This window comes from Eublepharis macularius, chromosome 5, assembly GCF_028583425.1.
Source record: "Eublepharis macularius isolate TG4126 chromosome 5, MPM_Emac_v1.0, whole genome shotgun sequence".
Classification (NCBI taxonomy): Eukaryota; Metazoa; Chordata; class Lepidosauria; order Squamata; family Eublepharidae; genus Eublepharis; species Eublepharis macularius.
This window is the reverse complement of record NC_072794.1, coordinates 112,490,511-112,516,126: the sequence shown is the minus strand read 5'-3', so window position 1 is coordinate 112,516,126 and position 25,616 is coordinate 112,490,511. Positions and strand designations below refer to the sequence as shown.

General features: G+C 44.3%; 1 protein-coding gene across 1 annotated transcript in view; it reads left to right on the top strand.

Annotated features, from left to right (window-relative positions):
- The window catches only part of PLEKHA6 (pleckstrin homology domain containing A6), a 75,910-nt gene that overhangs the window by 13,348 nt on the left and 36,946 nt on the right, over positions 1 to 25,616 (top strand). Inside the window, exons 7-14 of the mRNA XM_054979260.1 lie at positions 873 to 1,048; positions 1,950 to 2,450; positions 4,213 to 4,723; positions 5,824 to 5,910; positions 9,277 to 9,330; positions 16,260 to 16,340; positions 22,724 to 22,792; positions 23,196 to 23,276. Coding sequence (XP_054835235.1) covers positions 873 to 1,048; positions 1,950 to 2,450; positions 4,213 to 4,723; positions 5,824 to 5,910; positions 9,277 to 9,330; positions 16,260 to 16,340; positions 22,724 to 22,792; positions 23,196 to 23,276 — 1,560 coding nt within the window. The remainder of the gene's footprint in view (positions 1 to 872; positions 1,049 to 1,949; positions 2,451 to 4,212; positions 4,724 to 5,823; positions 5,911 to 9,276; positions 9,331 to 16,259; positions 16,341 to 22,723; positions 22,793 to 23,195; positions 23,277 to 25,616) is intronic.

Sequence of the window (25,616 nt, the reverse complement as noted above, 5' to 3'; positions counted from 1 at the left end):
AGTCTCTACATGTTCATTTTTTTTAAAGTTTGGTTTGTCTTTCTCATACTACAGGTTTCACTATTAAACAAGACAATGGATTTACTATTTTCCTAATGTGTGAAGCAGCCTAACATTAAAGGGAAGGGGGAGACCTCCCCACCTGACCCCCATTTTGCATTACAGTTAGGACAGTTGACATCACGAGTTTAACAGCTACTCCAGGGAATACGCTGTTCTATTATATATGTATATTGTACAATAGCGTGCATATACACACACCTGCTCCCCAGTCCGACAATGATGATCCATGTACTGAACCAGATTTTTGCATGCTTTCACCCTCTAGATATGGGCTTGTGCATGCAGAAGTGTGCTGCTGGGGGAAGGATTGCCATCCAGCATTCAATGATGCATGCAAGTGGCTTCTCTGTCTTTCTGGATCAAGGCCTTGGGCTGCAGTGTCATTTGCATGACTGAGCTGCTTAAGAAATAAGAACTTGCTTCATCTCCTTGACAATTGCTGCACTTCCAAATTTATGTTGGAACAGAAGTTTAAAATGTCAAAAGACAAAATCCCCACATGGTCGGTCTGTAATCTGAAACAGTCTAAAAGGAAAATCAAGCATTTTTACAGAAATGTTTCAAACACATATTCTCCCCTCACCCAAAAGTATATTCATTTTGATGTATGACCTGAAAAGAAATTTTTCATTCCAATTTTCCCTAGACATAAAGTTGATTAAAATTGTCATAGGCTATGCTTCCATGTAGAAATGAGGCTACAGGAAAGAAAGTCCAGTTTCACCTATGATCCCTTGTAATCTTAATTAATGATACTGAGACTAATTTGTGACCTCTCTTTCTGTGCACTTCTTCCTACTGCTCAACAGGTGACTGTGTGCTGGATGGAAGAGACAAGAGGGAATAACAAGAAGTCACTTTCTCCCCAGGCTGAGCACGCTGGCATCCGGACTTACTTCTTCAGTGCTGAGAACAACGAGGAGCAGGAGTGTTGGATCCAAGCCATGGGCGAGGCTGCTCGGGTGCAAATCCCACCCACTCAGAGGTCAGCTCTCCAAGGAAAAAACTGACACCATGGGATGTGACCTAGTACTGTTGGTGTTCTTGTATTTGACTGTAGGATGGGTCACAGGTAGTATTAGTGGAGAGTGAGAGAGCAAGATTGTGCCCACTGTCTGCACTTCCCATTGCTGCATGTAGTCAGCAGAATTATGGGCATACCCTAATGAACATACAAGTGTATGCATGTAGGCTTAGTGTACGGGATCAGGCTTTGCCAGATTTCCCAATTGCATGGACAAAGCCTATATGTTTCAGCTCTGTTCATAAGCTATGCAGAGGGATTGTAGTGTGGCCAGTGGATGCAGTCCTACCTTGCGTTCTCATTCTTCCTTAATGTAATTTATGAACATCCTTGGTGTCTTTGGATTCCCCACCTTGGCAGTAAAGTGCAACTTTGCATCCCAGGTGAAATCAGCAGATACAAGCAGAAGCAAATGGCTGTTAGTCCAACAGCTTGGCATTCTGAAAATCTGATTTTCATCCTCTGCTCTTTTGTTGATACTCTGATCAAATAACATGGCATTGCTATCCCTCCAATGATAGTTTTAATGTTTCCCCCCAAACTTTTTCAAAAACTGTGGGAACAAATGATTGGAAATAAGACGTGCAGATCTTGCAGCAGTAGAAAAGTGATAAAGTTCTCTAAAGTAGATAATGTTCAAAAAACATTGACAGCCCTCAAATGAGATGTGGGGAACAAAAGTTGGAGGCTTTTCAGAATCCTGAAATGCAGGTCTCTTAGGAGGATACAGCAACCTATAATTTAAGGAATCTAAACTGCAAGGTTAGTAGTGAAAAGGTTTTGGGAGAATCACCAAATCAACCCTTCCCTGGGATGGAGTGGCACACCCGGGTTGTTAGTGACCCTTTTTCATGCTTACCAGGCATGAGAAGGCTGATTCTGAAAATATCCCCCCCAGCAAGAACCACCAGCACCAGCACCAGCACCATCGCAGTGTTCCAGCCAGGGAGACTGCCAAAGCTGAGCCAGAAGCCAAAACCAGAGGTGAAGGTGATGGGCGCGGCTCAGAAAAGATCGAAAGGAAACTGGAGAGAGCAGAGAGCAAGAAAGAGCCACTGGTGAAGGCCAATGGCATTGTGAGTCAAGAAATGCCCTCAGAGCCTGGAAGCCCTTATCCTGAAGCCTCCCATGTACCAGCTGGAGTGGAGAGGCCAACACAGCCAAATGGCTGGCAATATACCTCTCCTAGCCGGCCTGGCAGCATGGCCTACCCACAACATGATGGTGAGACTGCTATGCCTCATCGGGGCTTTGCTCCCCGCACCAATCCTGAGAAGATTGCCCAGAGGAAGAGCTCCATGACACAACTGCAGCAGTGGGTGAACCTGCGCCGTGGGACTGTACCTCCTGAAGATCTCCATAGGTAATATGACGGAAGATAGCTTCTCTCTGAGAATGCAATAAAATTAGGAGCCTCACAAAATATAGTGAGAAAAGGATGTGTATGCTACAAACTTAAACCAATATCGCTGCCACAGTTCCCTTGCCTTTCATCTCCCCTTGGGGAGTTCTAGGAACAAATAATTTCTGTGAGGTATAATTTCTGAAGGCTGATTCAGACCTTACTGTTTCCATGTGGAGCCTACTGTAAGCAGCTTACCATATGTATTGGCCTGATTGTGTGGAGTCTCCCTCACAGCAGTAGTATAAATTCACAGCAGTATAAATTCATGCTGGCATGAAGACATTTCAGAGGATCAAAATGATCAATATGGTTAGCAGCTTTAAAGGTTACAATTCCTATGTCCAACTATTTCCATGTAGATGCATTTTTCATGACCTTGACATGGAGCAGAATAACATTAACCTGCCCGAACAAAGGCTTTTCAGTACTTCCCCCGCCTGCTTTGTTGGGAGCGTGCCTATTAAACAATTGTTTTCAGTTGAGTGTGGCCATGCCCAGAGAAAAAGAGAGTGGCCTTTACTTTCTGACTGAAGAAATAGGCTTACTGACTGAGGTAAAAAAGTGGAGTACTACCTCGCTTGCAGTTACACTCTGACTGAGTCTTAAGGCAGCTGATTAGTTTCAAGGTTATGTTTTTAACATCAGCCTTAATGATAGACAAATGAGTAGTTTAAAAATTAAGATTCATTTACACAATTGGTTCCTCCCCCATCCCTAGTATAGGCTGCAGTCCTAAACACTTTTGTGGTATGTAGCCCCATTGAATAAAATGGGACTGACTTCTGAGTAGACCTGGGCCATTTCCACAAACCCTTAAAGGGACAGTCCCTTCACAGAATGCTGGTGACGTCTCCATTTGCAAAACATTTGCAGGCTGTTTGGCTTCCGGTTTTTTTGGCGCCTTTCTGTGACAGTGGAAAGTGCATTCCCAGAAAAGGCGCTGGAAAAAATAGAAGACAAATGGCACGCAACCATTTTGCAAATGGAGATGTCTGGATTCCTGGGGGAAAGCTGCCAGAGTTCAGTGAGTGGGCCATCCCTTTAAGGGCATGTAGAAATGGCCCTGCTTAGGACTGGCGTGTAACAACTCCATTCTCAGCTGTCCTGTTTTTCTGATTAATGAACTGAAAGCACTCCTAATTCATCTATTTTATTCCACTATTAATATTCACCCAGCTGACATCTCTAGCTACAATACACATTGTATCCCACAGTCCTAGTCTTCTTCTTTCCTTTTCTGAAAGATGGATAGAAGGCTGAGCATCAGTAAGCAGGTGCAGTTGGAGTTACAAGCCCTTGCTTCCTAGGCAGTGGGAGGTATCTAAAGATGTGTGCCAGAGTTGTAGCATGGATTTCTGCAGAACTGAATCGCTTAAGTTTTATAGATAAAAACAGGTTAATCATGTTAATCAAGTTTGCAATCCAATAAAGAGAACATTGTAGACCTATTATTAAATAAGGTATAATTCAGAACATATCAATATACATGCCTTAAAAATGGGCATTGTATCTATCATTTTAATCACCACCTTTAGAAAGCGTCCCAAAAGCTCTAATTACAAACTAGATTATGTAGTAGATTGATATCCTCCTTGGACATAGTCCAGTGTCCAGCAGATAGGTTGGGGTGAGGCAGAAGAGTTGGTCAGAACATTTACAGGTTCTTCTTTGAAAGCTTCAGAATTTAATTTCTTCTCATTCTTTCCTTTGGGGTTTCTAGCCCCACCAGGTTCTACCCAATGTCCCGAAGAGTTCCTGACTACTATCCCCCATACTCACCCCAGTTCTCTGAGGATTACCAGTATTACCCTCCTGGTGTGCGTCCTGACAGCATCTGTTCTATGCCTACCTATGAGCGGGTGAGCCCTCAGTGGTCTGTGGATGACAAGCGGCACTCCTTCCGTAACAGTGGCACATACCAGCTGCGTGACTGGAAGGAACAGCCTGGCTATGGCAGACAGGATGTGCCTGTCTGGATCCCAGGCCCCACACGACAGTCAGTGTATTATGATGAAATGGATGCTGCCTCAGGCTCTCTACGCAGGATGTCACTCCAACCTCGCTCCCGGTCGGTCCCCCGCTCGCCAAGCCAAGGTTCCTACAACAGAACCAGGGTATACTCCCCAGTCAGGTCACCCAGCACCCGCTTTGACAGAATGCCCGCCCGGAGTGAGGAGATTTATGCTGAGCCAACAGCCTACATGATGAGGCGATCAGTCAGTTCCCCAAAGGTAACCCCATCATGACTCCATTCCTTCCCTCAATGTTTTCAATCATCTTTCAGCTGAAGGACAGTAATAGATTATCAAAGAGATCCTGTGCCAACCGACTAATACAGTCCTGATGACCAAATTCTTACTTATGTCAGCATGTTTGCTGCCTATTGAAACTGAAGAATATTGATAAAGATGAGTAAAATTACTGTTGCTAGTTATGGGATGTTCACTAGTTCATGATAGCCTCAATCAGAGAAGCAATCCTGGGCTGGAACATCAGGGTCAGTTGTGTACAGGGATGGCAGGGATGGGATTAACCAATGCTTAATTTCTAAAATGAAAATTGTTAGGGCTAACAAATTTGATCTAGAAGTCTTTCCCTCTAATCCCACACATGTAGGGGTTATTCTGGTCACTGTGTTGTAAAGGAATTACAAATCTGTACATGTTTAAACACAATCTATTATTTATTTCACATGACCCAGGAAGTGGAAAACAAGTGATTTGTACTAAACCATAATAAACATTCATTCAGATTAAATACTAGCTACAAGTGGTTCCAAACTCTCAACAGTTTCCAGAAGACATAGTAAGACTGAAAGGAACTGGTGTTAGCTGTGTGAGGGATATAAAATGTAGAATACTGAAAATGTTGATGATGAGGATTAAAATACCATTCATCGCTATTAGACCTGTGGGTTTAATAAGCATGAACTGCGGGTTAATATTGAGGGATATCATCAGAATCAAGGGGGAAGGCAGCCCAAGAACTGAGTGGTAATAGAAATTTTGAGGACAGGAGCCCAAGGTAAACTTGCCCTTTCTTTTCTTCCTCTGCTATGTTTAGATCCCACTTGCAGAACCAGTTACTCTTTCCAAGAAATATCTTTGTCTCACATCCAGGACACAATTCATTGATATTCCTAATTGGCCTTATCCACCAAAACTTTCCCAGTGACTCTGTCTAGCCACCTGTTCTTTCCATTTCTGTACTGCTGATCATAACAGTTTTGTATCCTGGGAAAAGTGGGTGGAATTACAGTAACTGCAGACAACAGTTTTATTGAGAGATATAAAGCACTCATGCACATGTATGGTTTCTTCTCTTTCCTCAGTATGATTATCTGGGTGACAGGAGGCCTGTCCCTGCAGGAGTGTTCCCCTTCAACTATCCAGCATCCCCTACAGTCCACGACAAAATGGTACGTGCCAACTGGCATCTCAGCATTCCACTAGAGATGTTAAGTTCCCTAGGCGGGGATTAATTCAGAGGCTGGGATAAAGGAGGTTGTCGTGTGATGGAAGGTTGATTATGGGACACGGAAAAACTTATGATTTCCCAGAACATTCCCTGGTATGAGACCAAGCAAGAATACTTCTGTCTTTGGTATGCAAGGTACCAACTATGCAAACTGACAGAGACATGAATTATTGGCCTCATCTATTGTAGATGGATTAAGTAGATGCCCTTGATTGGAGAGAAACAATTAAGTGCCTTTTTATGGATGAGAAAAAATCATAGTTCGAGTTCATACTTACAGCCACTGCTGATGTGTTCAGCAGTGATGGGAGAGGGCACTGTAATACCATGATGGAGAAGTAGTGCATGTGTCTCCCATTTCCCACACAGATACCATGCAGTGTGAAATAGACCTTCTAGATGAGCACTCAGTCATAAAGATGAACAATTCATAAGATTTTTTTCTCTCGTAATGGAAACAACAGAACGTCTCACAAACCAGACCTTTGTGTGACTGGAAGGCCTATTTCCCACATCCGGCTCTCTAGATGTGACAGACGATGGGCTTATGCCTTTTCTCCTTTGTGCTCCTTCAACATAGGAACTGGGCACATAGCTCACTGTTGTTGTACATGTAACCCAGAAATCCCCCCTTTTAAAAGTGATTAAAGGTTGCTGTTCAGAATTTGTTCTGGCATGTAGACTGCATCCATAATCAATAAGGTTGCCAGCCTCCAGGTGGGGCCTGCCGATCTCCTGGAATTACAGTTGATCTCCAGGCAACAGAGATCAGTTCCCCTGGAGAAAATGGCTTCTTTGGAGGGTGGACTCTCTGGCATTATACCCTAATGACGTTCTTCCCCTCCCCAAACCCTGCCCTTCCTAGGATCCACCCCCAAATCTCCAGGAATCTTCCAACCCAGAGTTGGCAACCCTAATAATCAATGGTGCCATTTTGCCCCTAAAAAATGAACATGTGGTCCCAATTACTCGGTAGTGAGCCTATGTTATCTCCAAGATTACATACCTTCCCTATCTCAAGGACAAGCCATTTAACAGCCCATGAAGAAAAACGTAGGAAGAAAAAACCTGGAGGGTGGCTTTACTGTTGATCTTTGTAATACTCTGATGCAGTATAGGAATGAATCGACAAAGGGTCATGTAAAAATTGTAAAAACTCCCGTTCCTTGTTCTTGGCTGTAGTTTCTTTGCTGCTTTTCCTCACTAGTTTTACTTCTTTCTTTGTTTGGATATTTCACTGCGGGGGAGGATCCATGTGGTGGGGGCAGAAACCACTGTCAGTGGGACTCTGTCAAGTGAAACTGCCAACTTCATTTGCTCCATGCCAAGGTTCTTGATCCTGCCTGACACCTTTCACCTGTGAGAGATGCCAGTAGATCCTGGACTGGATTAAGGTGCCCTGTGGAACAGACTCCAGTTGCACGCCTGTTGCACGCAGCTTCTTCCCTCACTCCCTCCCTCCTCCCCTCCTTCTCACCAGCTATATATAAAAGCAGATGCATGTGGCTGAACTAGAAATGCAATGAGATGATCCTGGTATCACTGCACAGATCAGGAACGGTGCTCAGTCCCCATCCCCAACTGCTTTGGGTAAAATGAATGAAAGCAATACATGTGGAGAGAAACAGCGGGATTCTCTTCTTAAAGAGCACTTAGGGTCTGGATAGTTTCACCTCCTGCTTACACATGAACATACAGCCTAGACTGCCCAGTAATGACCTTGAAGTTATCTTTTTTTGAGAGAAATTCTTTCCAAACTTCTTTCCAAAATTGACCAAGATCAACTTTATACTTACTAGAAGAAGTAGTTTAACTGGACACAAGGTTGTGATATTATAGATTCCATTTTGCCTAACAGGAGAATACTATAGGAGTGTTAGCTTTGTAAAAGAATAGCACTTCCCATTCACCTGTTTTCTAGCAGGTGATACTGTAGACAAGGAATTGCAAAATCTTAGCCATCTGGAATGGGGCTTGTACACTGTAATGATTTGGGGGAACTCACAGTTTTTCCAGTGGACATCCATACACAGGTTATGAAAAGGATGCGTAAGGACCAATTTGTACGCCCAAACTGGGGTGCTGAGAATGTGGGTTGCATGGATTGTGCAGAATTCAGTATGTGCTACTGAATTCCGGTAAATAATTCAGCACACTCCCAGTTTTCATTGCAGTCTTCTTTTAATCCATAACTGCAAAGCTACTGAACATGGACTGAGGTGAAGGGTGGTATGAAAAATGTGGGCAGAACCAGTCACATCAAAACTTACCCAATCTGTGAACTCTGCATGAATGCACTGAGCCCGCATTCCCAACATGCCTTTGAAATCATAAAGATTGACATTTGGGACAGAGCAGTACTGGAGAAGGGGGAAATTCCACCTACTCCCAGACTTTCAAAGCAAGATGTCTTGCAGTGAATAATGTAGAATTGCTAGCAGTGCAGACACACTTCTTTATACCAAAATTAGCCTCAGTAGGAGGAGTGGATTAACAATTTTTGAGCCCTGCACCTCACACCAACCTAATGATGACAATGACTCCACAGGTACACCGGAACTATCAAAGTAATTACATTCACATACTCAAATAGCACTCAAACCAAATTCACACGTGACTCTTAAGATGGTATTTATTACATGGGGGAGCGTTCTTATTTTTAGCAGCCTGATAAAACACCTGCGTGCCCTGACTTAGATAGCCCAGGCAAGCCCAATCTTGTCAGATCTCAGAACCTAAGCAGGGTCAGCCTTGGTTAGTAATTGGATGGGAGACCTCCAATGAAGACCAGGGTTGCTGTGCAGAGGCAGGCAATGGCAAACCACCTCTGTTAGTCTCCTGCCTTGGAAACCCAGCAAGGATCACCATAACTCAGCTATGACTTGAGGGTACTTTCTACCACCATCCAAACAACTAGGTAGTCCTCTTTTGCCAGGCATAATGAAAGAATCTGACCCTTTCTAGTGGAGGAGAGTATGGCTAGACTGTTAACCCACACCTGCCCAGCAGGAGGTGATGCATATTACTTGGGGACAGAGCACTGACTACACAGGGAGCTACCAGGATCTCCCATTGAGAGTCCCTGTAGGGGATGTGGAACTACATCTTGTCCTGAAAGGGCTGCTGATCAGCGACCATCCACCCACCACCCCTCTCTTTACAAATGCTTGTGAGGCTGAACGTTCCCTTTTCTGTTTGGGGAGCTCTCTGCTGTCTCTAGCTAAGTTGCACCTAACTGCTTTTGCTTCTTCTTTGTGTTTGTTTGTTTGTGTTTCCATTTTGCCGCATGCCTAATGGCTCCTAATAGGATGAACTTTTAGACCTTCAGTTGCAAAGAAACCTAGAATATTTGGACCAGCAGGTAGGCTCAGCTGCCTGTGTTGCTCTTTCTGCTCCCCCCTTCTCCCCTGCCTCTTGCCCTGCTACCCTCCTACCCTAAACCCTGCTGTCAGGTCAGTGTTATTCCCCTCCCTCTCCTCCCCCCCCCCTTACACCCATCCTACTACTTTTCTTGGCATTGTGGCAGCAAGAGGTGGTCTTTGGTTTGTTTCTCTCATCTTTTTCCTTTGACAGGGATGCCTGTGTTTAGGGGGGTGGGGAGGTGGTGCTTGGAAACCTAAATGTTGTCTTCACTTGGAAGTCTGTGGTTTCTGCAGTGCTCACAGAGGGAGGGGGGGACCCTTTCCATTGGTCTGTCTGCCACCTATCAGCCCATCAGTGGCCAGACATTTCAGCATGAGAGGAAGAAAGAGAAAGCCAGGTTTCTTCCTTTAGCTTGCTGCCACCCATGTGTATTTCACATTTCTGGCTTCAGTTTTTCATTTAGAAAGGAAAAGGCATATACATAAATTGTAGACGTTTTATTTACATTCGGGCCACCACACAACTGTTTAATAAAAAAAAGAGATCAGTGGTACCTTACAACTAGCAAAATGAATTCCAGCATAAACTTTTGTGAGTCAGAGCTTTTAAAATTTGTTTTTAAATGTGTTACTCTAAAGTTGCCCCTGGAGTCTGCTTTCATTTTACTACTACAGACTAACTACCATCTGACATTATGCACAACTGTTGGTTTGGATTTGGATTTTTGGAGTTCACACACAAGAGCAATTTGTCAAGGTACATAAGAAGAGACCTCTGATAGAGTTCACATTGCAGAGTGAGTGGATAAGAGGCCATTGGATTGGATCAAACCAGTTTTTCCATTGGTGAAAAAAGGGAGGAAGGGGTCCTCTTTAAGAACTAAAAAGGCTAAGCTTGTCTGGGTTTAGTCAGTGACTGGATGGGGAACCTCTTAAGAACCTTATGAATTTTGTGATGGAAGAAAGGTGGGGGGTCCTTGGGAGTGACAGCTATGATGGGAGCCAGATGCAAACCTCTGGCATCAGGTTGAGCCTTGGGTTTGCCAGCTGCCTCTCTCTACACATCAGAATGACTGGAGGACCTGACCCTCATTGATGTCTAAGAGTAGCAGCAACATCTGAATTCATTCTTGATCTTTTCCTTTAAGGGCTAGCTCCTTGTCAAGCCCTGGATTTTTCATCTTTCCAGAATAGCTTTAAGTACACACTGTCCACACTCACCCCAGCTGCTGCCAAGAACTGTCATATTCTGCCCCAAAAGAAACCATCTTACTTAATCGCCTGATTTCAAGCTAGAGGCTAGAGAGAAGGAAGCCAGAGGAAATCTGCTCAGAATATGTTACAGTTCTCTGTACAAAGGATGCTCCAACTGCTGTCTTTGTCCAACACAGCAAGCACTGTTATGTCCTAGATTTGTCCATTGTGAGCTGAAAGGCAAGAAGCATGGCACCAAAACCTCCTTGCTTGCATTCCTGCCAGCCAGCTTTGGCCTTTCAAAATGACATCGGGAGCTTTACCATGTCAGCACCCACTCCTCCTCTGTGGGGAAAATTTCCTAACACCAAAGACTCTGGCCATTTAATATGTGGAAAGTTCCTTATAGGCCGCTGCCCTGGAGGACACTGAGCGGCAGAAGCATGCTCAGCCAAGCGGCCACTGTGGCTCTTGCTATACTCCAGCCTGAGCCATAGCAACAGTGCATGCCCAGACCTGACTTCCATTGCAGCTATCGCTGCCAGGGTCACTTGGCTCAGCTTGCTGCAGGGCTGTTTAAACATCCCAGTCCACTTTTGCAATCTGCCTAGATAGGGAGAGAAAAGGGACATATTGTTTGCACTTTCCCTGCCTGTTCTTAAGAATCTGATTAATCAGTTGAAAATGTACAGATCAAAGACCAGGAGCAAAAGTTAGACCCTGCTCCACCAGGTCCATGCTGATCTACTACGTAGCCTCAGAATGTGATTGTTCATAGGAACGCTTTTGGCACAGGAAATAGTCAGAGGCTGAGAAATAGTTGGAGGTCTATGCATGAATATGAGCATAAAAGAGAAAATAATAACTTTCCTGTGCAAATTCATGTTTTGAATGTGACATCATTTCTATGTTTTTATGAATGTTTTTACATGTTGTGAACAAATCTAGCTATCTAATTTTCTTTAGATATATCTACGCTACTCAGACAACTCAAGGTTTTGGGAAGTCAAAACCGGCTGTTAAGTGCAGACAGTACTTACCATTCAGATATTAAGGGCAAGAATAGATGGCTAAGTTGAGGTTTCTCATAGCCAAGCGGTGAATACACAGAACAAAATTGTGCAGCATATATACATGTGACTCTGGCCAAATCCACACGTCTCAAGTTTTCTGCTTTTTTCCCGCCCATTATTCGCTTCTCAGAGGGCTGTTCACATACTCTTACCTCAATCCCGCCATTCTCTCGCATCTTTCGCGTTGCACCTCAGATGAATTTGTCATGCATTCAAACGCTTCTCTTGCGCGGTTCTCACCGTGGATGTGGACAAATAGAAGCGTTTCACAAGGAGACCGCCCCCTTCAAACCACCCCACTTCCGGGTTTGCAACCTTTCTGGAACACCATCCCTCTTTGCCGTGCAATTATCAAGCTTTTCCACTCTCTCCACATCATGCCTGCCTGCCCGCCCTTTCCATTTTTTTTTTTATAAAGGGGACTTTCCCAGCATTGTTGCACAATCCCGGCCATAAATCTTAATCGGGGTGCTCCAAAATCCCTGCGGAGACATCAAGGGGTGGCGTCATTTCCATTTCTGTGTCATTTTTAGGATGCCGAATAGTCGGAAATATCGGTGGCTGTTAAAAAAAAATTTTTTAACTGTTGAAATTACCATTATAGCGGAAATACATCATTACATTCAAGCATCAAATAATTAGTCTGCCTGTTTAGAGAGTTTGGATCACCCCCACCTTAAATATCAGTTCAAATTAGCCTGCCAGAATAATGGTCCAATGGATTTCAAAGAAGAAGGCATAGAATAACATTAACCAATCACAGGCATCATAGGGGTGTGGCCTCACCATAGCAATTTAGCAAAAAAACGCTATAGTGGAAATCTGATGAAAAAATGGGGGGAAAATGAACATGATGTCGTCATCGGCGACGTCGGATCTAAACCTGCCCCATATCGTGTGATTCTACCAGGGATGTGGACGAAGTATAGCGCAAGGCAGCAGCAGTAAGAGAAGGGATATGAACACAGACTGGGACATTGCAGAATAGAATCAAGCATGATTAATGCACATGAAAAGCGGAAGGTAGGGAAGTGTGGATTCAGCCTCTATGTTAAACAGAATGTTTTGTCATATCTGTAAAAGGGGGGGATTTCAGATGTCAAGAAAGTGGCTAGTATATAAAGCAGCCTTACCATAAGAATTTTGTTCAAAGACTCCAGGAAAGTGAAGATTCCAAATTAATCATGATACTAATACACTAAGCAACCAATTCAAACAACCTCCCTCATAAGCCCTAAATAGAGCTGAATCATCCTTGCTCAGTACACTGGAAGATAGTATCGTGTAGAGGTACCTATGATCCAGGAGGTACCTGGTTCTAATCTTGCCTCTGCCACCAACTTTGTAAATGGCCTTAGGCAAGCCACTCCCTCTCACCCTCACCCCTCACCCTCCACACAGTTGTTGCAAGATAGTGCCTGTGAAGTGCTTGAACACGGAAAGCATTATATAAATGCTATGTATTGTTATCACTGCACAAGCAGATGGTTGGTGACCAAGCCCCTCAGAAAAGCAGAAAAGAACAAGAATTTTAAGAAAACATCAGCAGATATAATTAAGTTGTAGGGAAGAAATGTAAAATCCCATTGCAAGAGCTGATGGGTGATGCTGGCCTGCCAAAGTCTGCATTTCAATAAGCAAGCCTACTCCAGAGACAATCTCATGAGGGCTTTGGAAGCAGTAAATCTCCCATCAGTGGAGTCATCATGGAGATGCCTGTGTCTGTCTTGGAATGAAGCCAAAGATGAAAGGGGGGAGAAGTTCTCCAGATTGCATTACCATCATTGACAGCAGGGTTTTCTCTTCCTGTCCTTCTAAACATTTTATTTTGAGGCTTTCTACTCTTTCTCTTCTCTTTCTGACCTTCTGAGAGGCAGGCTTTATAGTGCAGCCCCTTCCTAGCCCTGTTTGTTTGTTCTGCGCTGTGATTTATGTTTGGGTCTTGGAAAGAGAGTGTATTGAATCAAGTCTTCAGTGCAAATGATGGCGATATAAGCCAGAAGAGTCCCGTGGCACAGAGTGGCAAGCTGCAGTACTGCAGCCCAAGCTCTGCTCACGACCTGAGTTCAATCCTGGTGGAAGCCGGGTTTCAATAGCCGGCTCAAGGTTGACTCAGCCTTCCATCTTTCCGAAGTTGGTAAAATGAGTACCCAGTTTCCTGGGGGTAAAGTGTAGATGACTGGGGAAGGCAATGGCAAACCACCCCATAACAAATAGTCTGCCAAGAAAACGTTGTGAAGTGATATCCCCCCCATGGGTCAGTAATAACTTGGTGCTTGCACAGGGGACTACCTTTACCTCACCTTAAGCCAGAAGAAGAGCTGACTTTTGGGATGTTTAAACAACTGTTGATTTCTTGTATAGATGTCTTGTTGCTCTGTCTCAAATGGAAAGGGATCAAATCCCCTTCCCCTGACTTACAAGACAGGATATTCAAACATCAGCCTCTACATTTTTCATAATAGTTCTATGTAACCTAGATAAACCCAGAGCAGGGATCCAGTCGAAATGCACCTTAAACACAAGGAACTTCAGATAACACAAGCAAGCAAACAAACTGAGGCACAACCCCCCACCCCCATTCACTAGCTAACCAGAATAGGAGGAATATTCTTTGCTGAACTGAGATATGGCTTGAGGCAGACGTGAATTAACAAAAAAAACCCAAACCTATACATTCACTGCTATGTGCATCCTAATAAGGAAATCCCTCTGCCGGAGCCCTCCTCTGCCTGTTTTAGAATGCTTAGGCGTACTCTCCTTGACAGTCATCAGAGTGTAAGAGGGACTTACGCAGACTGGTTGATCCTAATTTTGCTCCTGCATTGCTTGGGAGAAATCTCCCCTCCACACCTTGGCCAGTCCTGATCTTCAGCAGCAGCAGCAGCAGCAGCAGCAGCTAGTAGTTGCGTCTTGTTTACACTGGCAAGAACCGTGCTGTCCTTAAGCTAAAGTGGCTCATGCTGGGATAGGCAAGATATTGTGACTTTTACAAAATCGAGAAGGTGCTGCTACAAAGAAGGTTCTGCTACACCCTCCTCTTCCTTTCCACATCCATGAGGCAAGGTAAAAGGGGGCAAGCCAATTCCTCAAAAGCCTCTCTTGTTCTCACTGCTTGTTTTGGCCATTGGTAAAAGAGGGTGTGATCTCTTAGGGCCAAACTACAAGAGGCATCATACATGTGGCCTTCATGTGTTGGGTCTCGCGAGCTTACCTGGGAGGAGTAGTCTTAAAAAACTCCCAGCTGCTCAATGTGATTCTCAGCCGAGCAGAATTGCAACCAGAGGGATTCTCTCTCTCTCTCTCTCTCTCTCTCTCTCTCTCTCTCTCTCTCTCTCTCTCTCTCTCTCTCTCTTTCAAGAATCCTCCAGGAGCTTGGGATGGGGAGGAGACAGAAGGCCAGTCCCTCCCATTGTTTTTCTCCCAGAAAGGAATCGCTCCACTGATTTTTTTCTTGCAGGTTTTTTCTTGCTGCCTCCTGTTACTCCCCCACCCCCCACTCCTGAAGGAAAACTGAGCCAAGTGGATTTTTGAAAGAGAGGATCTCTCCAATCGAGTGGCTGTTCTTTGTAAGAAAATCCACTCGGCTCCGTTTTCCTTCAGGAGCTTGGAGATGTGTGTGTGTGTGTGTGTGTGTGTGTGTGTGTGTGTATAAAAGGAAGCAGCAGGGAAAAAACTGTGCAGAGAGAAAATCAGTGGTGCAATGGGAGGGACTGGCCTCCTGTCCCCTCCCCATCCCAAGCTCCTGGAGGATTTTTGAAAAAGAGAGAGAAAAACAGAGACAGAGAGAGTCCCTCCAGTTGCGATTCTGCCCAGCTGAGAATCATATTGAGTGGCTGGGTTTTTTAAAAATTACGCTTCTCAGAAATCCTTTCAGGGTCTGACACGCACCCCTGCGTCTCATGTAGTTCCACCCTTGGTTAGGGCTCTGGAAGAGGCAGAGGGGAACCAAGCAAGTGTTCCAACAGGAGAAATACATACCATAAATAATAGAGTACTACTCTCCACTGCCCATTATCTTAATTCTAATTGTTTTTGATGCCCCAGAAAAAGAAGGATTAGAATATCATTGTCAGCTTTGGGGGGGGGGTGACCCAATGGGCCAAGACTTGTGTGATTTGTGTCTGAGATTTATGTGTGTAAGAGAGACAGGAGGGATTTGGTGTAGTGGTTAAGAGCACGGGACTCTAATCTGGAGAGCCGGGTTTGATTCCCCACTCCTCCACTTGAAGCCAGCTGGGTGACCTTGGGCTAGTCACGGCTCTCTGGAGCTCTCTCAGCCCCACCCACCTCACAGGGTGTTTTGTTGGGATAATAATGACATACTTTGTAAACTGCTCTGAGTGGGCATTAAGTTGTCCTGAAGGACGGTATATAAATTGAATGTTATTATTATTATTTATCTGCTAAGATTTGTTCCTCCCCAGTTGTAACTCCAGAGTTTCAGTGACAAATCTGTATGTATGAAAATAGGACAGCTCCAAGAGGATCTATGGCATCTTGCTTTGGGTCTGTGTGTTTCCCTTTAGAATATGGTACTAAGCCAAGGCACTGATCCAGATGTTTCCCAGCTGATGTCAATAGTCACACATGTTCAAGACTGAACAGAGGTGACCGTCTCTCCGCTAGTATCTTGACTTTTCCTTCCTTATCTGCCACAGATGAGCGAGAGCGAGACTTTGATCAGTATGGTGAACAGAATGGTGGAGAGCTCCTCCCCTAGGGCTCAGCTGTACATGCAAGTAAGAAATCACAGCAGCTCGGCCACCCACCATGCCATTCCAGCTGCTTTTGCATGGCAGAACCATTCCCAGTATCATCCCATGTACACTTTGTCCATATTCATCTGTGAGATGCCCATTCAACATCTCATCCTACAGTAGCACTGCTATTTGAAGTCTCACAAAGCACCAATGCTTTAGGGAACTAGTGGTTCTATTGCAGACTCCTTGAAGCCACTTACAGTCCCCAAAAGTACATTATCTTACAGGATGGCAACAGCTAGAGCTTGGGAAATATGCTGATTTTCAGCTATACCAACAGCTCTGTGTTGCGTGTTGCCCAGTTCTTTTTCTCTCTCTCTCTTGTTACAGAGCTATCCTAAGAACAGTTTCTGGCAGTAAGCTTCTTTGAGTAGACCTGCTTAGGATGGCACTGGTAGTCTCTTCATACATTTGTGGAAAGCCTAAGTGAAAAGGCCAGAGTTTTCACCCATGTTCATATGTTTTGCATTTTGTCAAAAAAGCAGAATTCTATCTGTTGGTGAGGGGAAGTTGGCAGGGGGGGAACAAAATTATTTTCCTCATTGTTGTCAGTTATAAAATTTGCACAAATAAGTTCACTTCTGGACAATGCTTAGATATTATAATTAGCCTCTGTTATTATTTACTGCCTTTAACCCACTCAGGGTTCTGAGCCAGGATTCTCTTCTGTTTTCTGTTGGCAGTGCTTAACACTGGAGCATATGAAATGGAATCCTATGACTTTTGAGTTGGTATCTCTTGCTAAAGGAGAAGAGGCTCATGGCCTCTAACTAACAGCTATCCTAGACAATCAGTTAATTGAAAATCTAGTGCCTACATGTCCTCCAACTAGGTATGGATGATAGCTCACTTGCACAGATGAAGCAAGCATGTCAATGCTTAATTTCACTCAAGGCTCACCTCTATGGAGCCCTGGAATCTGATTCATAAATCAGTCTTGACTAGTCTTGAAACTAGAATATGTCATGCATTAAGAGTGACTTATTTGTGCCTTCATATCCAAATTAGCAAAGGAAGAGAATTCCTTTAAACATATTGAGCGTGCCATTCCCGAGCCTCTGAATCACCATAACTAGCACCTTCCATGAAGGGGTAGTGGTGTGTGCTAAAAACCCTTAGTTTTTTCAGATTTGGGTATCAGGAAGGCTGAAAATATCAGTTTTCCCAATATCTGGGTTAAAAAAATACTGGTTTTGTATTCATATCTAGCTTTTTCAGGATTCTGAAATTAACTGGGTCCATTATTCCTTATGGGGGAATCTTGCTAAGGGTCTGTTTCTAGAGCAAATGACACCAAAATTGCAGTGGTCTGAGGGGTGCCTGCCCTCTAAAGACCCTCCAAGTTTCAAGAAGATTGGGTCAAGGGATCAAATTCTACAAGTTCCTAAACAAGGTGCCCTCCAACCACACTCCATTGTTTCCAGTGGAGAAAACAAAATCCAATGCTTTCTCTAGGGAACAGAAGACTTAGACAAAGTAAGTAAACAGATCCAAAGTAAACAGATCCAAAAAAATTCCAACAGAGCCAATGCCAAACCAGAAAATCCCAGTAGAACCGACCTGGCAGCAGCAGGCACTCACTCTAAAAACTGCTCTGGTTTGGCAGCAGGTTGCAGCAGCTTTTACCATTTGCAGTTTTCCCATGCAAAAGGAGAATGGGGGTCGGTGACTCTCACAAGTGAATGGTATTACACATCAGGGAGAGCTCAACTGTTTCTCCAGTCACAATGATTTTCTGATAGACCACATGAAAGAATCGTTGTGATTGAACAGACCCGTTGAGCTCTCCCTAATGGGCAATTCTATTCTCTTGTGAGAATTGTCCCCCCCCCCTTTATTGCCCAGGAAGTACTGCAAACAGTTTTTTTAAAAAAGCTGTGAGCTTTAAAATGTTGGCCCTGATTATTTCTGAATATTTTTGAGATTGATCAGAGCCAGCAATACAGCTTTACCCAAGAATTCCAATACTGATCATATTGATCAGGATTCCATAATGTACCTGAAAAATACCGAAAAGATATTTGGGGGGTATATATATTTTTTTAATGAATCAAATCACATTCCACTAGTTATGGGTTCAGGATTACAAGTTTAAGAACTTCTTTCTGTCATATTTGGCACTACAGATTTTATAAATTAAGCAGTACAGCCATTAGTATCCTGAGTTACAGCTGCATTTCATTGTGATTTCAGCCAGGCAACCACCATCCATTTATGTTTTCATTATCACATTAAAATAATGTCTTGCAACTTGCAACTCTGTATTTTATCAAGTCAGAATGCAAATGCTTATAATTGCTGGTCTCTTGCATAGGTTTGGAGTAGATTCACCACAGCTTTTTTGAATGAGACAATAGATTTCTCTGTATCCAATGGAACATTCTAGGTGCTATCTCCAGCTGGGACTTTATGCATATTACTGTGCTAGATTACCTCTGAATTAAAGAACATCTTGACTGAGAAGCGTCACAAATCCAGATCTGATCTAGTTATACCAATAGGTTTCTTACTCTTGGCCCAGGGTAACTTTCAACATTTGAGACAATAGCCTAACTCCATTTCATACTGGTGCTTCACCACTCCAATTAAAATTTATATCCAAGTAGATAGGTTTTGGCAGTATTCAGATATTCATATTTAAGAAAATGGACAGTCTGCTAGCTATGTAGTGGTGAAGAGTGCTATCCAGTTATAGCTGAGAGCAAGTTTGGTGTAGTGGTTAAGAGCAGCAGGACTCTAATCTGGAGAACCTGGTTTGATTCCCCACTCCTCCACTTGAAGCCAGCTGGGTGGCCTTGGGTCAGTCACAGCTCTTTCAGAGCCTTCTCAGCCCCACCCACCTCATAGGGTGATTGTTGTGAGGATAATAATAATACACTTTGTAAACCACTTTGAGTGGGCGTGAAGTTGTCCTGAAGGGCAGTATATTGATCAAATGTTATTAGTTATTTATAAGTTATGGCAACCCCTGATAGGGTTTTCATGGGAAGAGACTGACATTCCTCAGCAAAATAGGCCACTGTCATATTCACAGCATCTGACAAAACGAAGTATCTACTCATTTCCCAACTGCTGTCCACCATAAAAATAATCTTTCCATTTTATAGGAGGAAAATATTCAGGTATAGTTAGTGCTAATCCAATTGCATTTATATCAGGAAAAAAATAAATGTACAAATTTGATCCCACCTGAAAACTAGAAGAGGAGATGGGTAGATGTATTGTCGAAGGCTTTCACGGCCGGAGAACGATGGTTGTTGTGGGTTTTCCGGGCTGTATTGCCGTGGTCTTGGCATTGTAGTTCCTGACGTTTCGCCAGCAGCTGTGGCTGGCATCTTCAGAGGTGTAGCACCAAAAGACAGAGATCTCTCAGTGTCACAGTGAGACTTCTGTCTTTTGGTGCTACACCTCTGAAGATGCCAGCCACAGCTGCTGGCGAAACATCAGGAACTACAATGCCAAGACCACGGCAATACAGCCCGGAAAACCCACAACAACCAGAGATAGGTAGAATTAATAAGATTTCCAAAGAATCCAGAATCTGCCTGATAACACAAAATGACATTAAATATTATCAAAGGCTTTAGTCTGAATAGTTCCCATATATAAAGGCAAAATACCTGTTGTACTTTGGTCAAGAGTTGTTATAATCATAATTTAGAATCAGTTGTTTCTCATAACCAGGGCTTTTTTCCAGCTGGAATGCAGTGGAACAGAGTTCCAGCACTTCTTGAAAATGGTCACATGGCCGGTGGTCCCGCCCCCTGATCTCAAGACAGACGGGAGTTTAGATTGCCCGCGGAGGGCAATCTAAACTCCCATCTGTCTGGAGGTCTGGGGGCGGGGCCACCAGCCATGTGACCATTTTTGCTGAGGGCGATTTAAACTTTAAAAAACTCCCCCCCCTTGTTCCAGCTGACCCAAAGTGACGTCATTGTGCGGTCCTGAGTTCCACCACTGAGTTCCACCACCTCTTTTCCCAGAAAAAAAGCCCTGCTCATCATAACCCCCTATACGAAGAAAACAACAACAAACCACCCTGTTTGAATCCTCATGGGGGAAACAGAATTGTGCTCTCTTACCCACCCTGACCTATTTGTTTATGGCCAAACTAGCCTATACATGCATCTATACAAACTGAGGATCCTCCAACCAAGCTTGAAGTCTCACTTAACATCAGTAAATAACATTCCCAAGCACTCCAAGGCCTAATTCAGCTCAGGAGTGTGGTGTGGAAGGAGGAGGGGCTTCAGCTGTCACCAATAATAGGCTTATCAAGTTGCTTGCTACAGTGGGCAACCTCCCACTGCCACACTTTGTCTCCTGCATTGGATTGATGGTGCAATGGGGGAAAGGGGGGATACAGCAATATGAATGCCATGATGTCACATCTGGGTATGCACCTGGAAGTGACATCATGTTGTCCTCAGTGCTCTAGGATCTCCCCCAATCTCTCTAATAATGACCATAGAGATGGGGGCATTCCTACAGCATTGCAAATGCCCTCACATAATTTCTGGGTGTGCCTTTGAAACACTAGCTGTGGGGCACCATGGAAAATGGTGCAGAAGTGAAGCTGAAGCCGCTCCTCCACATATGTATTCCCAAGCCAAATTGAGCCTTGTAGTGCTTGTAAACTTTAGTTCCTCAGTGTTGTCTGTGACTGCAAGCTGGGTTGGGGGACTTCCAACCTAACTTGTGTCACACATATCATCTACATGAGCCTTTAACTAAAAGAAAGAATAGAGACCTGCATGCATGAAAATGTATGCATGTATGCTTTATATAAATGATTGGGACCCTGTTTTTTGCATAATCCCTGATTGCATTGAAGAATCTACATGCATATGACTGTTCAGCTGAACATGTAGAAGTTGGGGGATGGGCCCAGCAAGCACAATCCTCACCTTATATTCATGCAGCTTACATGTGTCTGATGGTAGGAACAGGGCTAACATTATAGGCAGTACTTACATAGAGTATGGCACTTTGTTTTCATGGGTAAGATTTCTCCCATATCTGTATTCTTGCATTAGAAAAGGTGCCCTTTCTTAGTTCATACAAGCAATCAAGAACTTATTTGCTCCTATTGTGTTATATACTGCACTGTTTGCTTTGTAACGATAAACGTTGGTTCTGATGCAGTGCCTTTCTTCTGTGCTGCAGCATTCCTATTCCAGAGGAAAATGATGCCCTCTTCAGTTTTAGTTTTAGCAATTCACACCAAAGGCGAATGCAGATGAGCGCCAGACTCAAGTAATCTTTGAGCCTGGCTTTCTCTCTGCGTTAGTTTTCCTGTGTGTAAAATGGAGATCACTAATAAGCTGAGGAGCTGGATATTGTGTGAAGAACCTCAAATCCAACCACAACTTGGCTGCATCTTGTGAAGCACCAGCCTGTGGAGGCCTGATTTTGCAACCTTAAAAGACCTTCTTCTTTGGGGTTTCAGTGCAATGTCTCATGTTGGAAAGGATATTTGTTCCTTCTCATTTAGCCCGGCCTTCCACTGATCATCCTGTTTTGACCCCTTGAGCCTGACAACTTGTTCATCAGCCACCTTCTTATACCGGCATCTTGGATATTTAATTCTTGTTTGGCCCGTAAGGAGTTGCACCTAGGGCTGTACTCCATATGCACTATAACCACTGCAATATTAGACCTAGAAAGTCCACCAGACATTTCTCGAGGTCTTGCGTTCTCCACGATATTAATTTTGTATATTGAATAATTGTGTGTATGATAATAAACCTACTATCTACATCTACATGGTATAGCCTATTTTAAACAATAGTGACTCTCACATTTTAAGGACTTTCCTGGATTTGGGGGGGGGACAAGAAGTCATGCCTTTAAAACTATTCAAATTGCTGCCACTGTGGTTGTGAATTTAAATGGCTATGATGGTATGATTGGGTTATATAACTGCCTGTCAAGCTGTAATGACAGTTGCACGTCTAATATGCATGTACTATTTTGTTCATAAATTTGACCAGTTGCCCTTTATTTAAATGCTTATTTCTTATCAGCTTGACTGCTCCCATTTATGCAGATAGCAAAGGAGCAGTTTTTTTGCTGGAAGAGCTGCCTCTCTTGATAAGGTACAAGATAGCTAATTTAAAAAGACAGCAAGTAGACTGCTTGAGATCCATGGGAACTATGGAGTAGGATTGTGAGAGTTGCAAGACCATGTATGTCTTTCTTTCAGTGATTCCACCCTGCAAATGTTGCTCAATAGAAGAAATTAGGTGCTTGAGTTGTAAGACCGGAAAACCTTTTTTTTTACACAAAGTAATTTTCCCCAGGGGGTTGTTATGCTGTGTTAAAAAAGAGAGAGCAGTAGTGACTTGTTTCTGTTTTTGCAGGTGTCTCATTTCCCTGACGCTTATCGAGAAGCACTGCACACCTACAAGATAAGCGAGCAAGATACAGATGTAAGAGCACTTCTCATTCGCTGTTGCCTACCTGCCCACTCCATCTCCCCTCCTGCCGCCCACCTCTCCATCCTCCACTCCTTGGAGGTTACGCCTTTTACCATTTTTCTTACTATCATTAGAGGAGCATCTTTTCTGCTAGTGAAGCTGCCAGGGTCCTTTGGTCATGCTGCTGATCACCAGTCCTGTACTGTGTTTCCTGTCACATCCTTCCCTTATACTCAGATATGTACGTTTCATGCTGGTGTCATTGTTTGTGAGTCAACCACCTCACCTGCTATTCTGATGGTGGAATGCCAGAAGCCATGAGTCTTGATTGAGCTTCATTATGGCGGGACCTCTTTGCTAGGCACCCAGTGAATGTCATCCCTCCTGTTTTATTTCTCTTCTTACTCCATGGCAGAAGCTCCTGGGAAAGCTGTGTGAGCAAAACAAAGTGATGAGGGAACAGGAGAGGCTGGTGCAGCAACTTCGTGCAGAGAAGGTAAGAGGCAGAAAGCACAGGACAGGCTAACATGATATTCAAAACATTTTCTGCTACCCTAAATAAGCCCAAATTCCTAAAATCCTTCTGCTATGGAAACTTGTCACATGGCTGGAAAATGCATTTGTCCAGCTGTGGCCTTTGTAATGAAGTTGTCATTTTTGAGGCAAATGTTTCCAGGAGGCAGAGGCTAAAATAGATTCTTCAGCACAGATAGAGTATAGAGCTTTCAGATCTCACAGCAGTGTCTCAATGCAGGGCCATTAGGGATGTGCGTTTCGGCATTCAGAATGCCGAAAGAATGCCGAAACAAAAGTGTTTCGGCTTCTTTCGGGGAATGCCGAAACGTTTCGGGGAATGCCGAAACGTTTCGGGTAGCCGAAAGAAAAAAGCCGAAACGTTTCGGGATTCTTTCGGCTTTCTTTCGGCTTTTCTATGGGAAAATGCCTCCGTCTTCCAGGACGCCTGGAGGAGGCATTTTCCCACCGAATAAGCCCAAAATTGGTGGGGACCTTCCTCTAACCCTTCTCTAACAACCACCCAAGTTTCAGACAGATTGGACTTTGGGGGGCCATGTTATGGCCCCCCAAAGCAGGTCCCCCCATCCTCCCATAAGAAAGCGAAGGAGCAGCATATTGTTAGCATGCTGCTGCTGATCTTTCTTCATTATTTCCTATGGGGAAAAAATGAAGAGGCAGGCTTCCTTTGCCAGGGGTGGCATTTTGCATGCAAAATGCCCCCCAGCCCTCAGGGGCCCTTCTCCCACCCCTCCTCCCACCCCCCACCAAGGCTCAGCCTGCTCCCACTTGGGGGGGCCATTTCATGGCCTCCCCAAGTAGGTGCTCTAATCTCTACCACTGACAGCTGGGGGAGGCTTGTGTTGCCAGGGGTGGCCCCAACCCTCTGGGGCCCTTCTCCCACCCCTTCTCCCACCCCCCACCAAGGCTCAGCCTGCTCCCACTTGGGGGGGGCATTTCATGGCCTCCCCAAGTAGGTGCTCTGCTCTCATCTCTACCACTGACAGCTGGGGGAGGCTTGTGTTGCCAGGGGTGGCATTTTGCATACAAAATGCCCCCCAGCCCTCTGGGGCCCTTCTCCCACCCTTCCTCCCACCCCCCACCAAGGCTCAGACTGCTCCCACTTGGGGGGGCCATTTCATGGCCTCCCCAAGTAGGTCCTCTCAGCCCCTAAAGTCCACCCCTTACAGCCCCACACAAACCCAATTCCCCCCCAGCTGCCACACACAGACCCAAATCCCCACATTAGCCCCTCACAGACCCAAATCCACCCCCACCTGCCCCACACCCATAACCCCAGGAACAGGCTGGCAAAGGCCAGCCCTCTCCCTTTGTTCCCTATGCTGGGAACTTCTAAACTCTCTTTCCCTGGGCAATTCTGCACAGCCCAGGGGTGCCACAATGGTGGGCACACTTCTGAGTGCCAGCTGGTCCCTGTGAAAGAGCACCTGAACCACAGACACCCTCCCTCAAATTCCCCCACCACCTACAGAGATGGCTGGCCAGCCAGCCCCATTGTTCCCTATGATGGGAACCAACTGCACAACAAAGAATAAAACAAGAACAACACAAAATAAAGTTTAAAAAAAATTATTTTCTCCCTTCCAAAGTACAAGTAGGCAAAGCATTATGACACATTACACCAGCAGTCCCCCACACAGAAAAATTAAAACAAAACTCACTTAACATCAGAGAATCACAAAGCATGATTCCTGTCAAAAACACTTTATTTCTTGAACAGCTTTAGGTTACACAGCAGGGGGGAACACCAAAGGGCATGGCAGCACTATCTTACACAAAAATAACACAACTCACTTAACATCAGAGAATCACAAAGCACAATTCCTGTCAAAAACACTTTATTTCTTGAACAGCTTTAGGCTACACAGCAGGGGGGGAACACCAAAGGGCATGGCAGCACTATCTTACACAAAAATAACACAACTCACTTAACATCAGAGAATCACAAAAACACAATTCCTGGCAAAAACACTTTATTTCTTGAACAGCTTTAGGTTACACAGTAGGAGGGCACAACAGGGCATGATAGCAATGTACTACAAAAAATAATACAACCCACTTCACCGTTTTTGACAGCAATTGTGTTTGTGTGATTCTCTGATGTGAAGTGAGTTGTGTTATTTTTTGTGTAGTACACTGCTTTCCTGCTCTGTGGTGCCTTCCTACTGTGTAACCTAAAGCAGTTAAAGAAATAAAGTGCTTTTGACAGCAATTTTTTGGGGTGATTCTTTAATGTGAAGTGAGTTGTGTTATTTTTGTGTAAGATAGTGCTGCCATGCCCTTTGGTGTTCCCCCCTGCTGT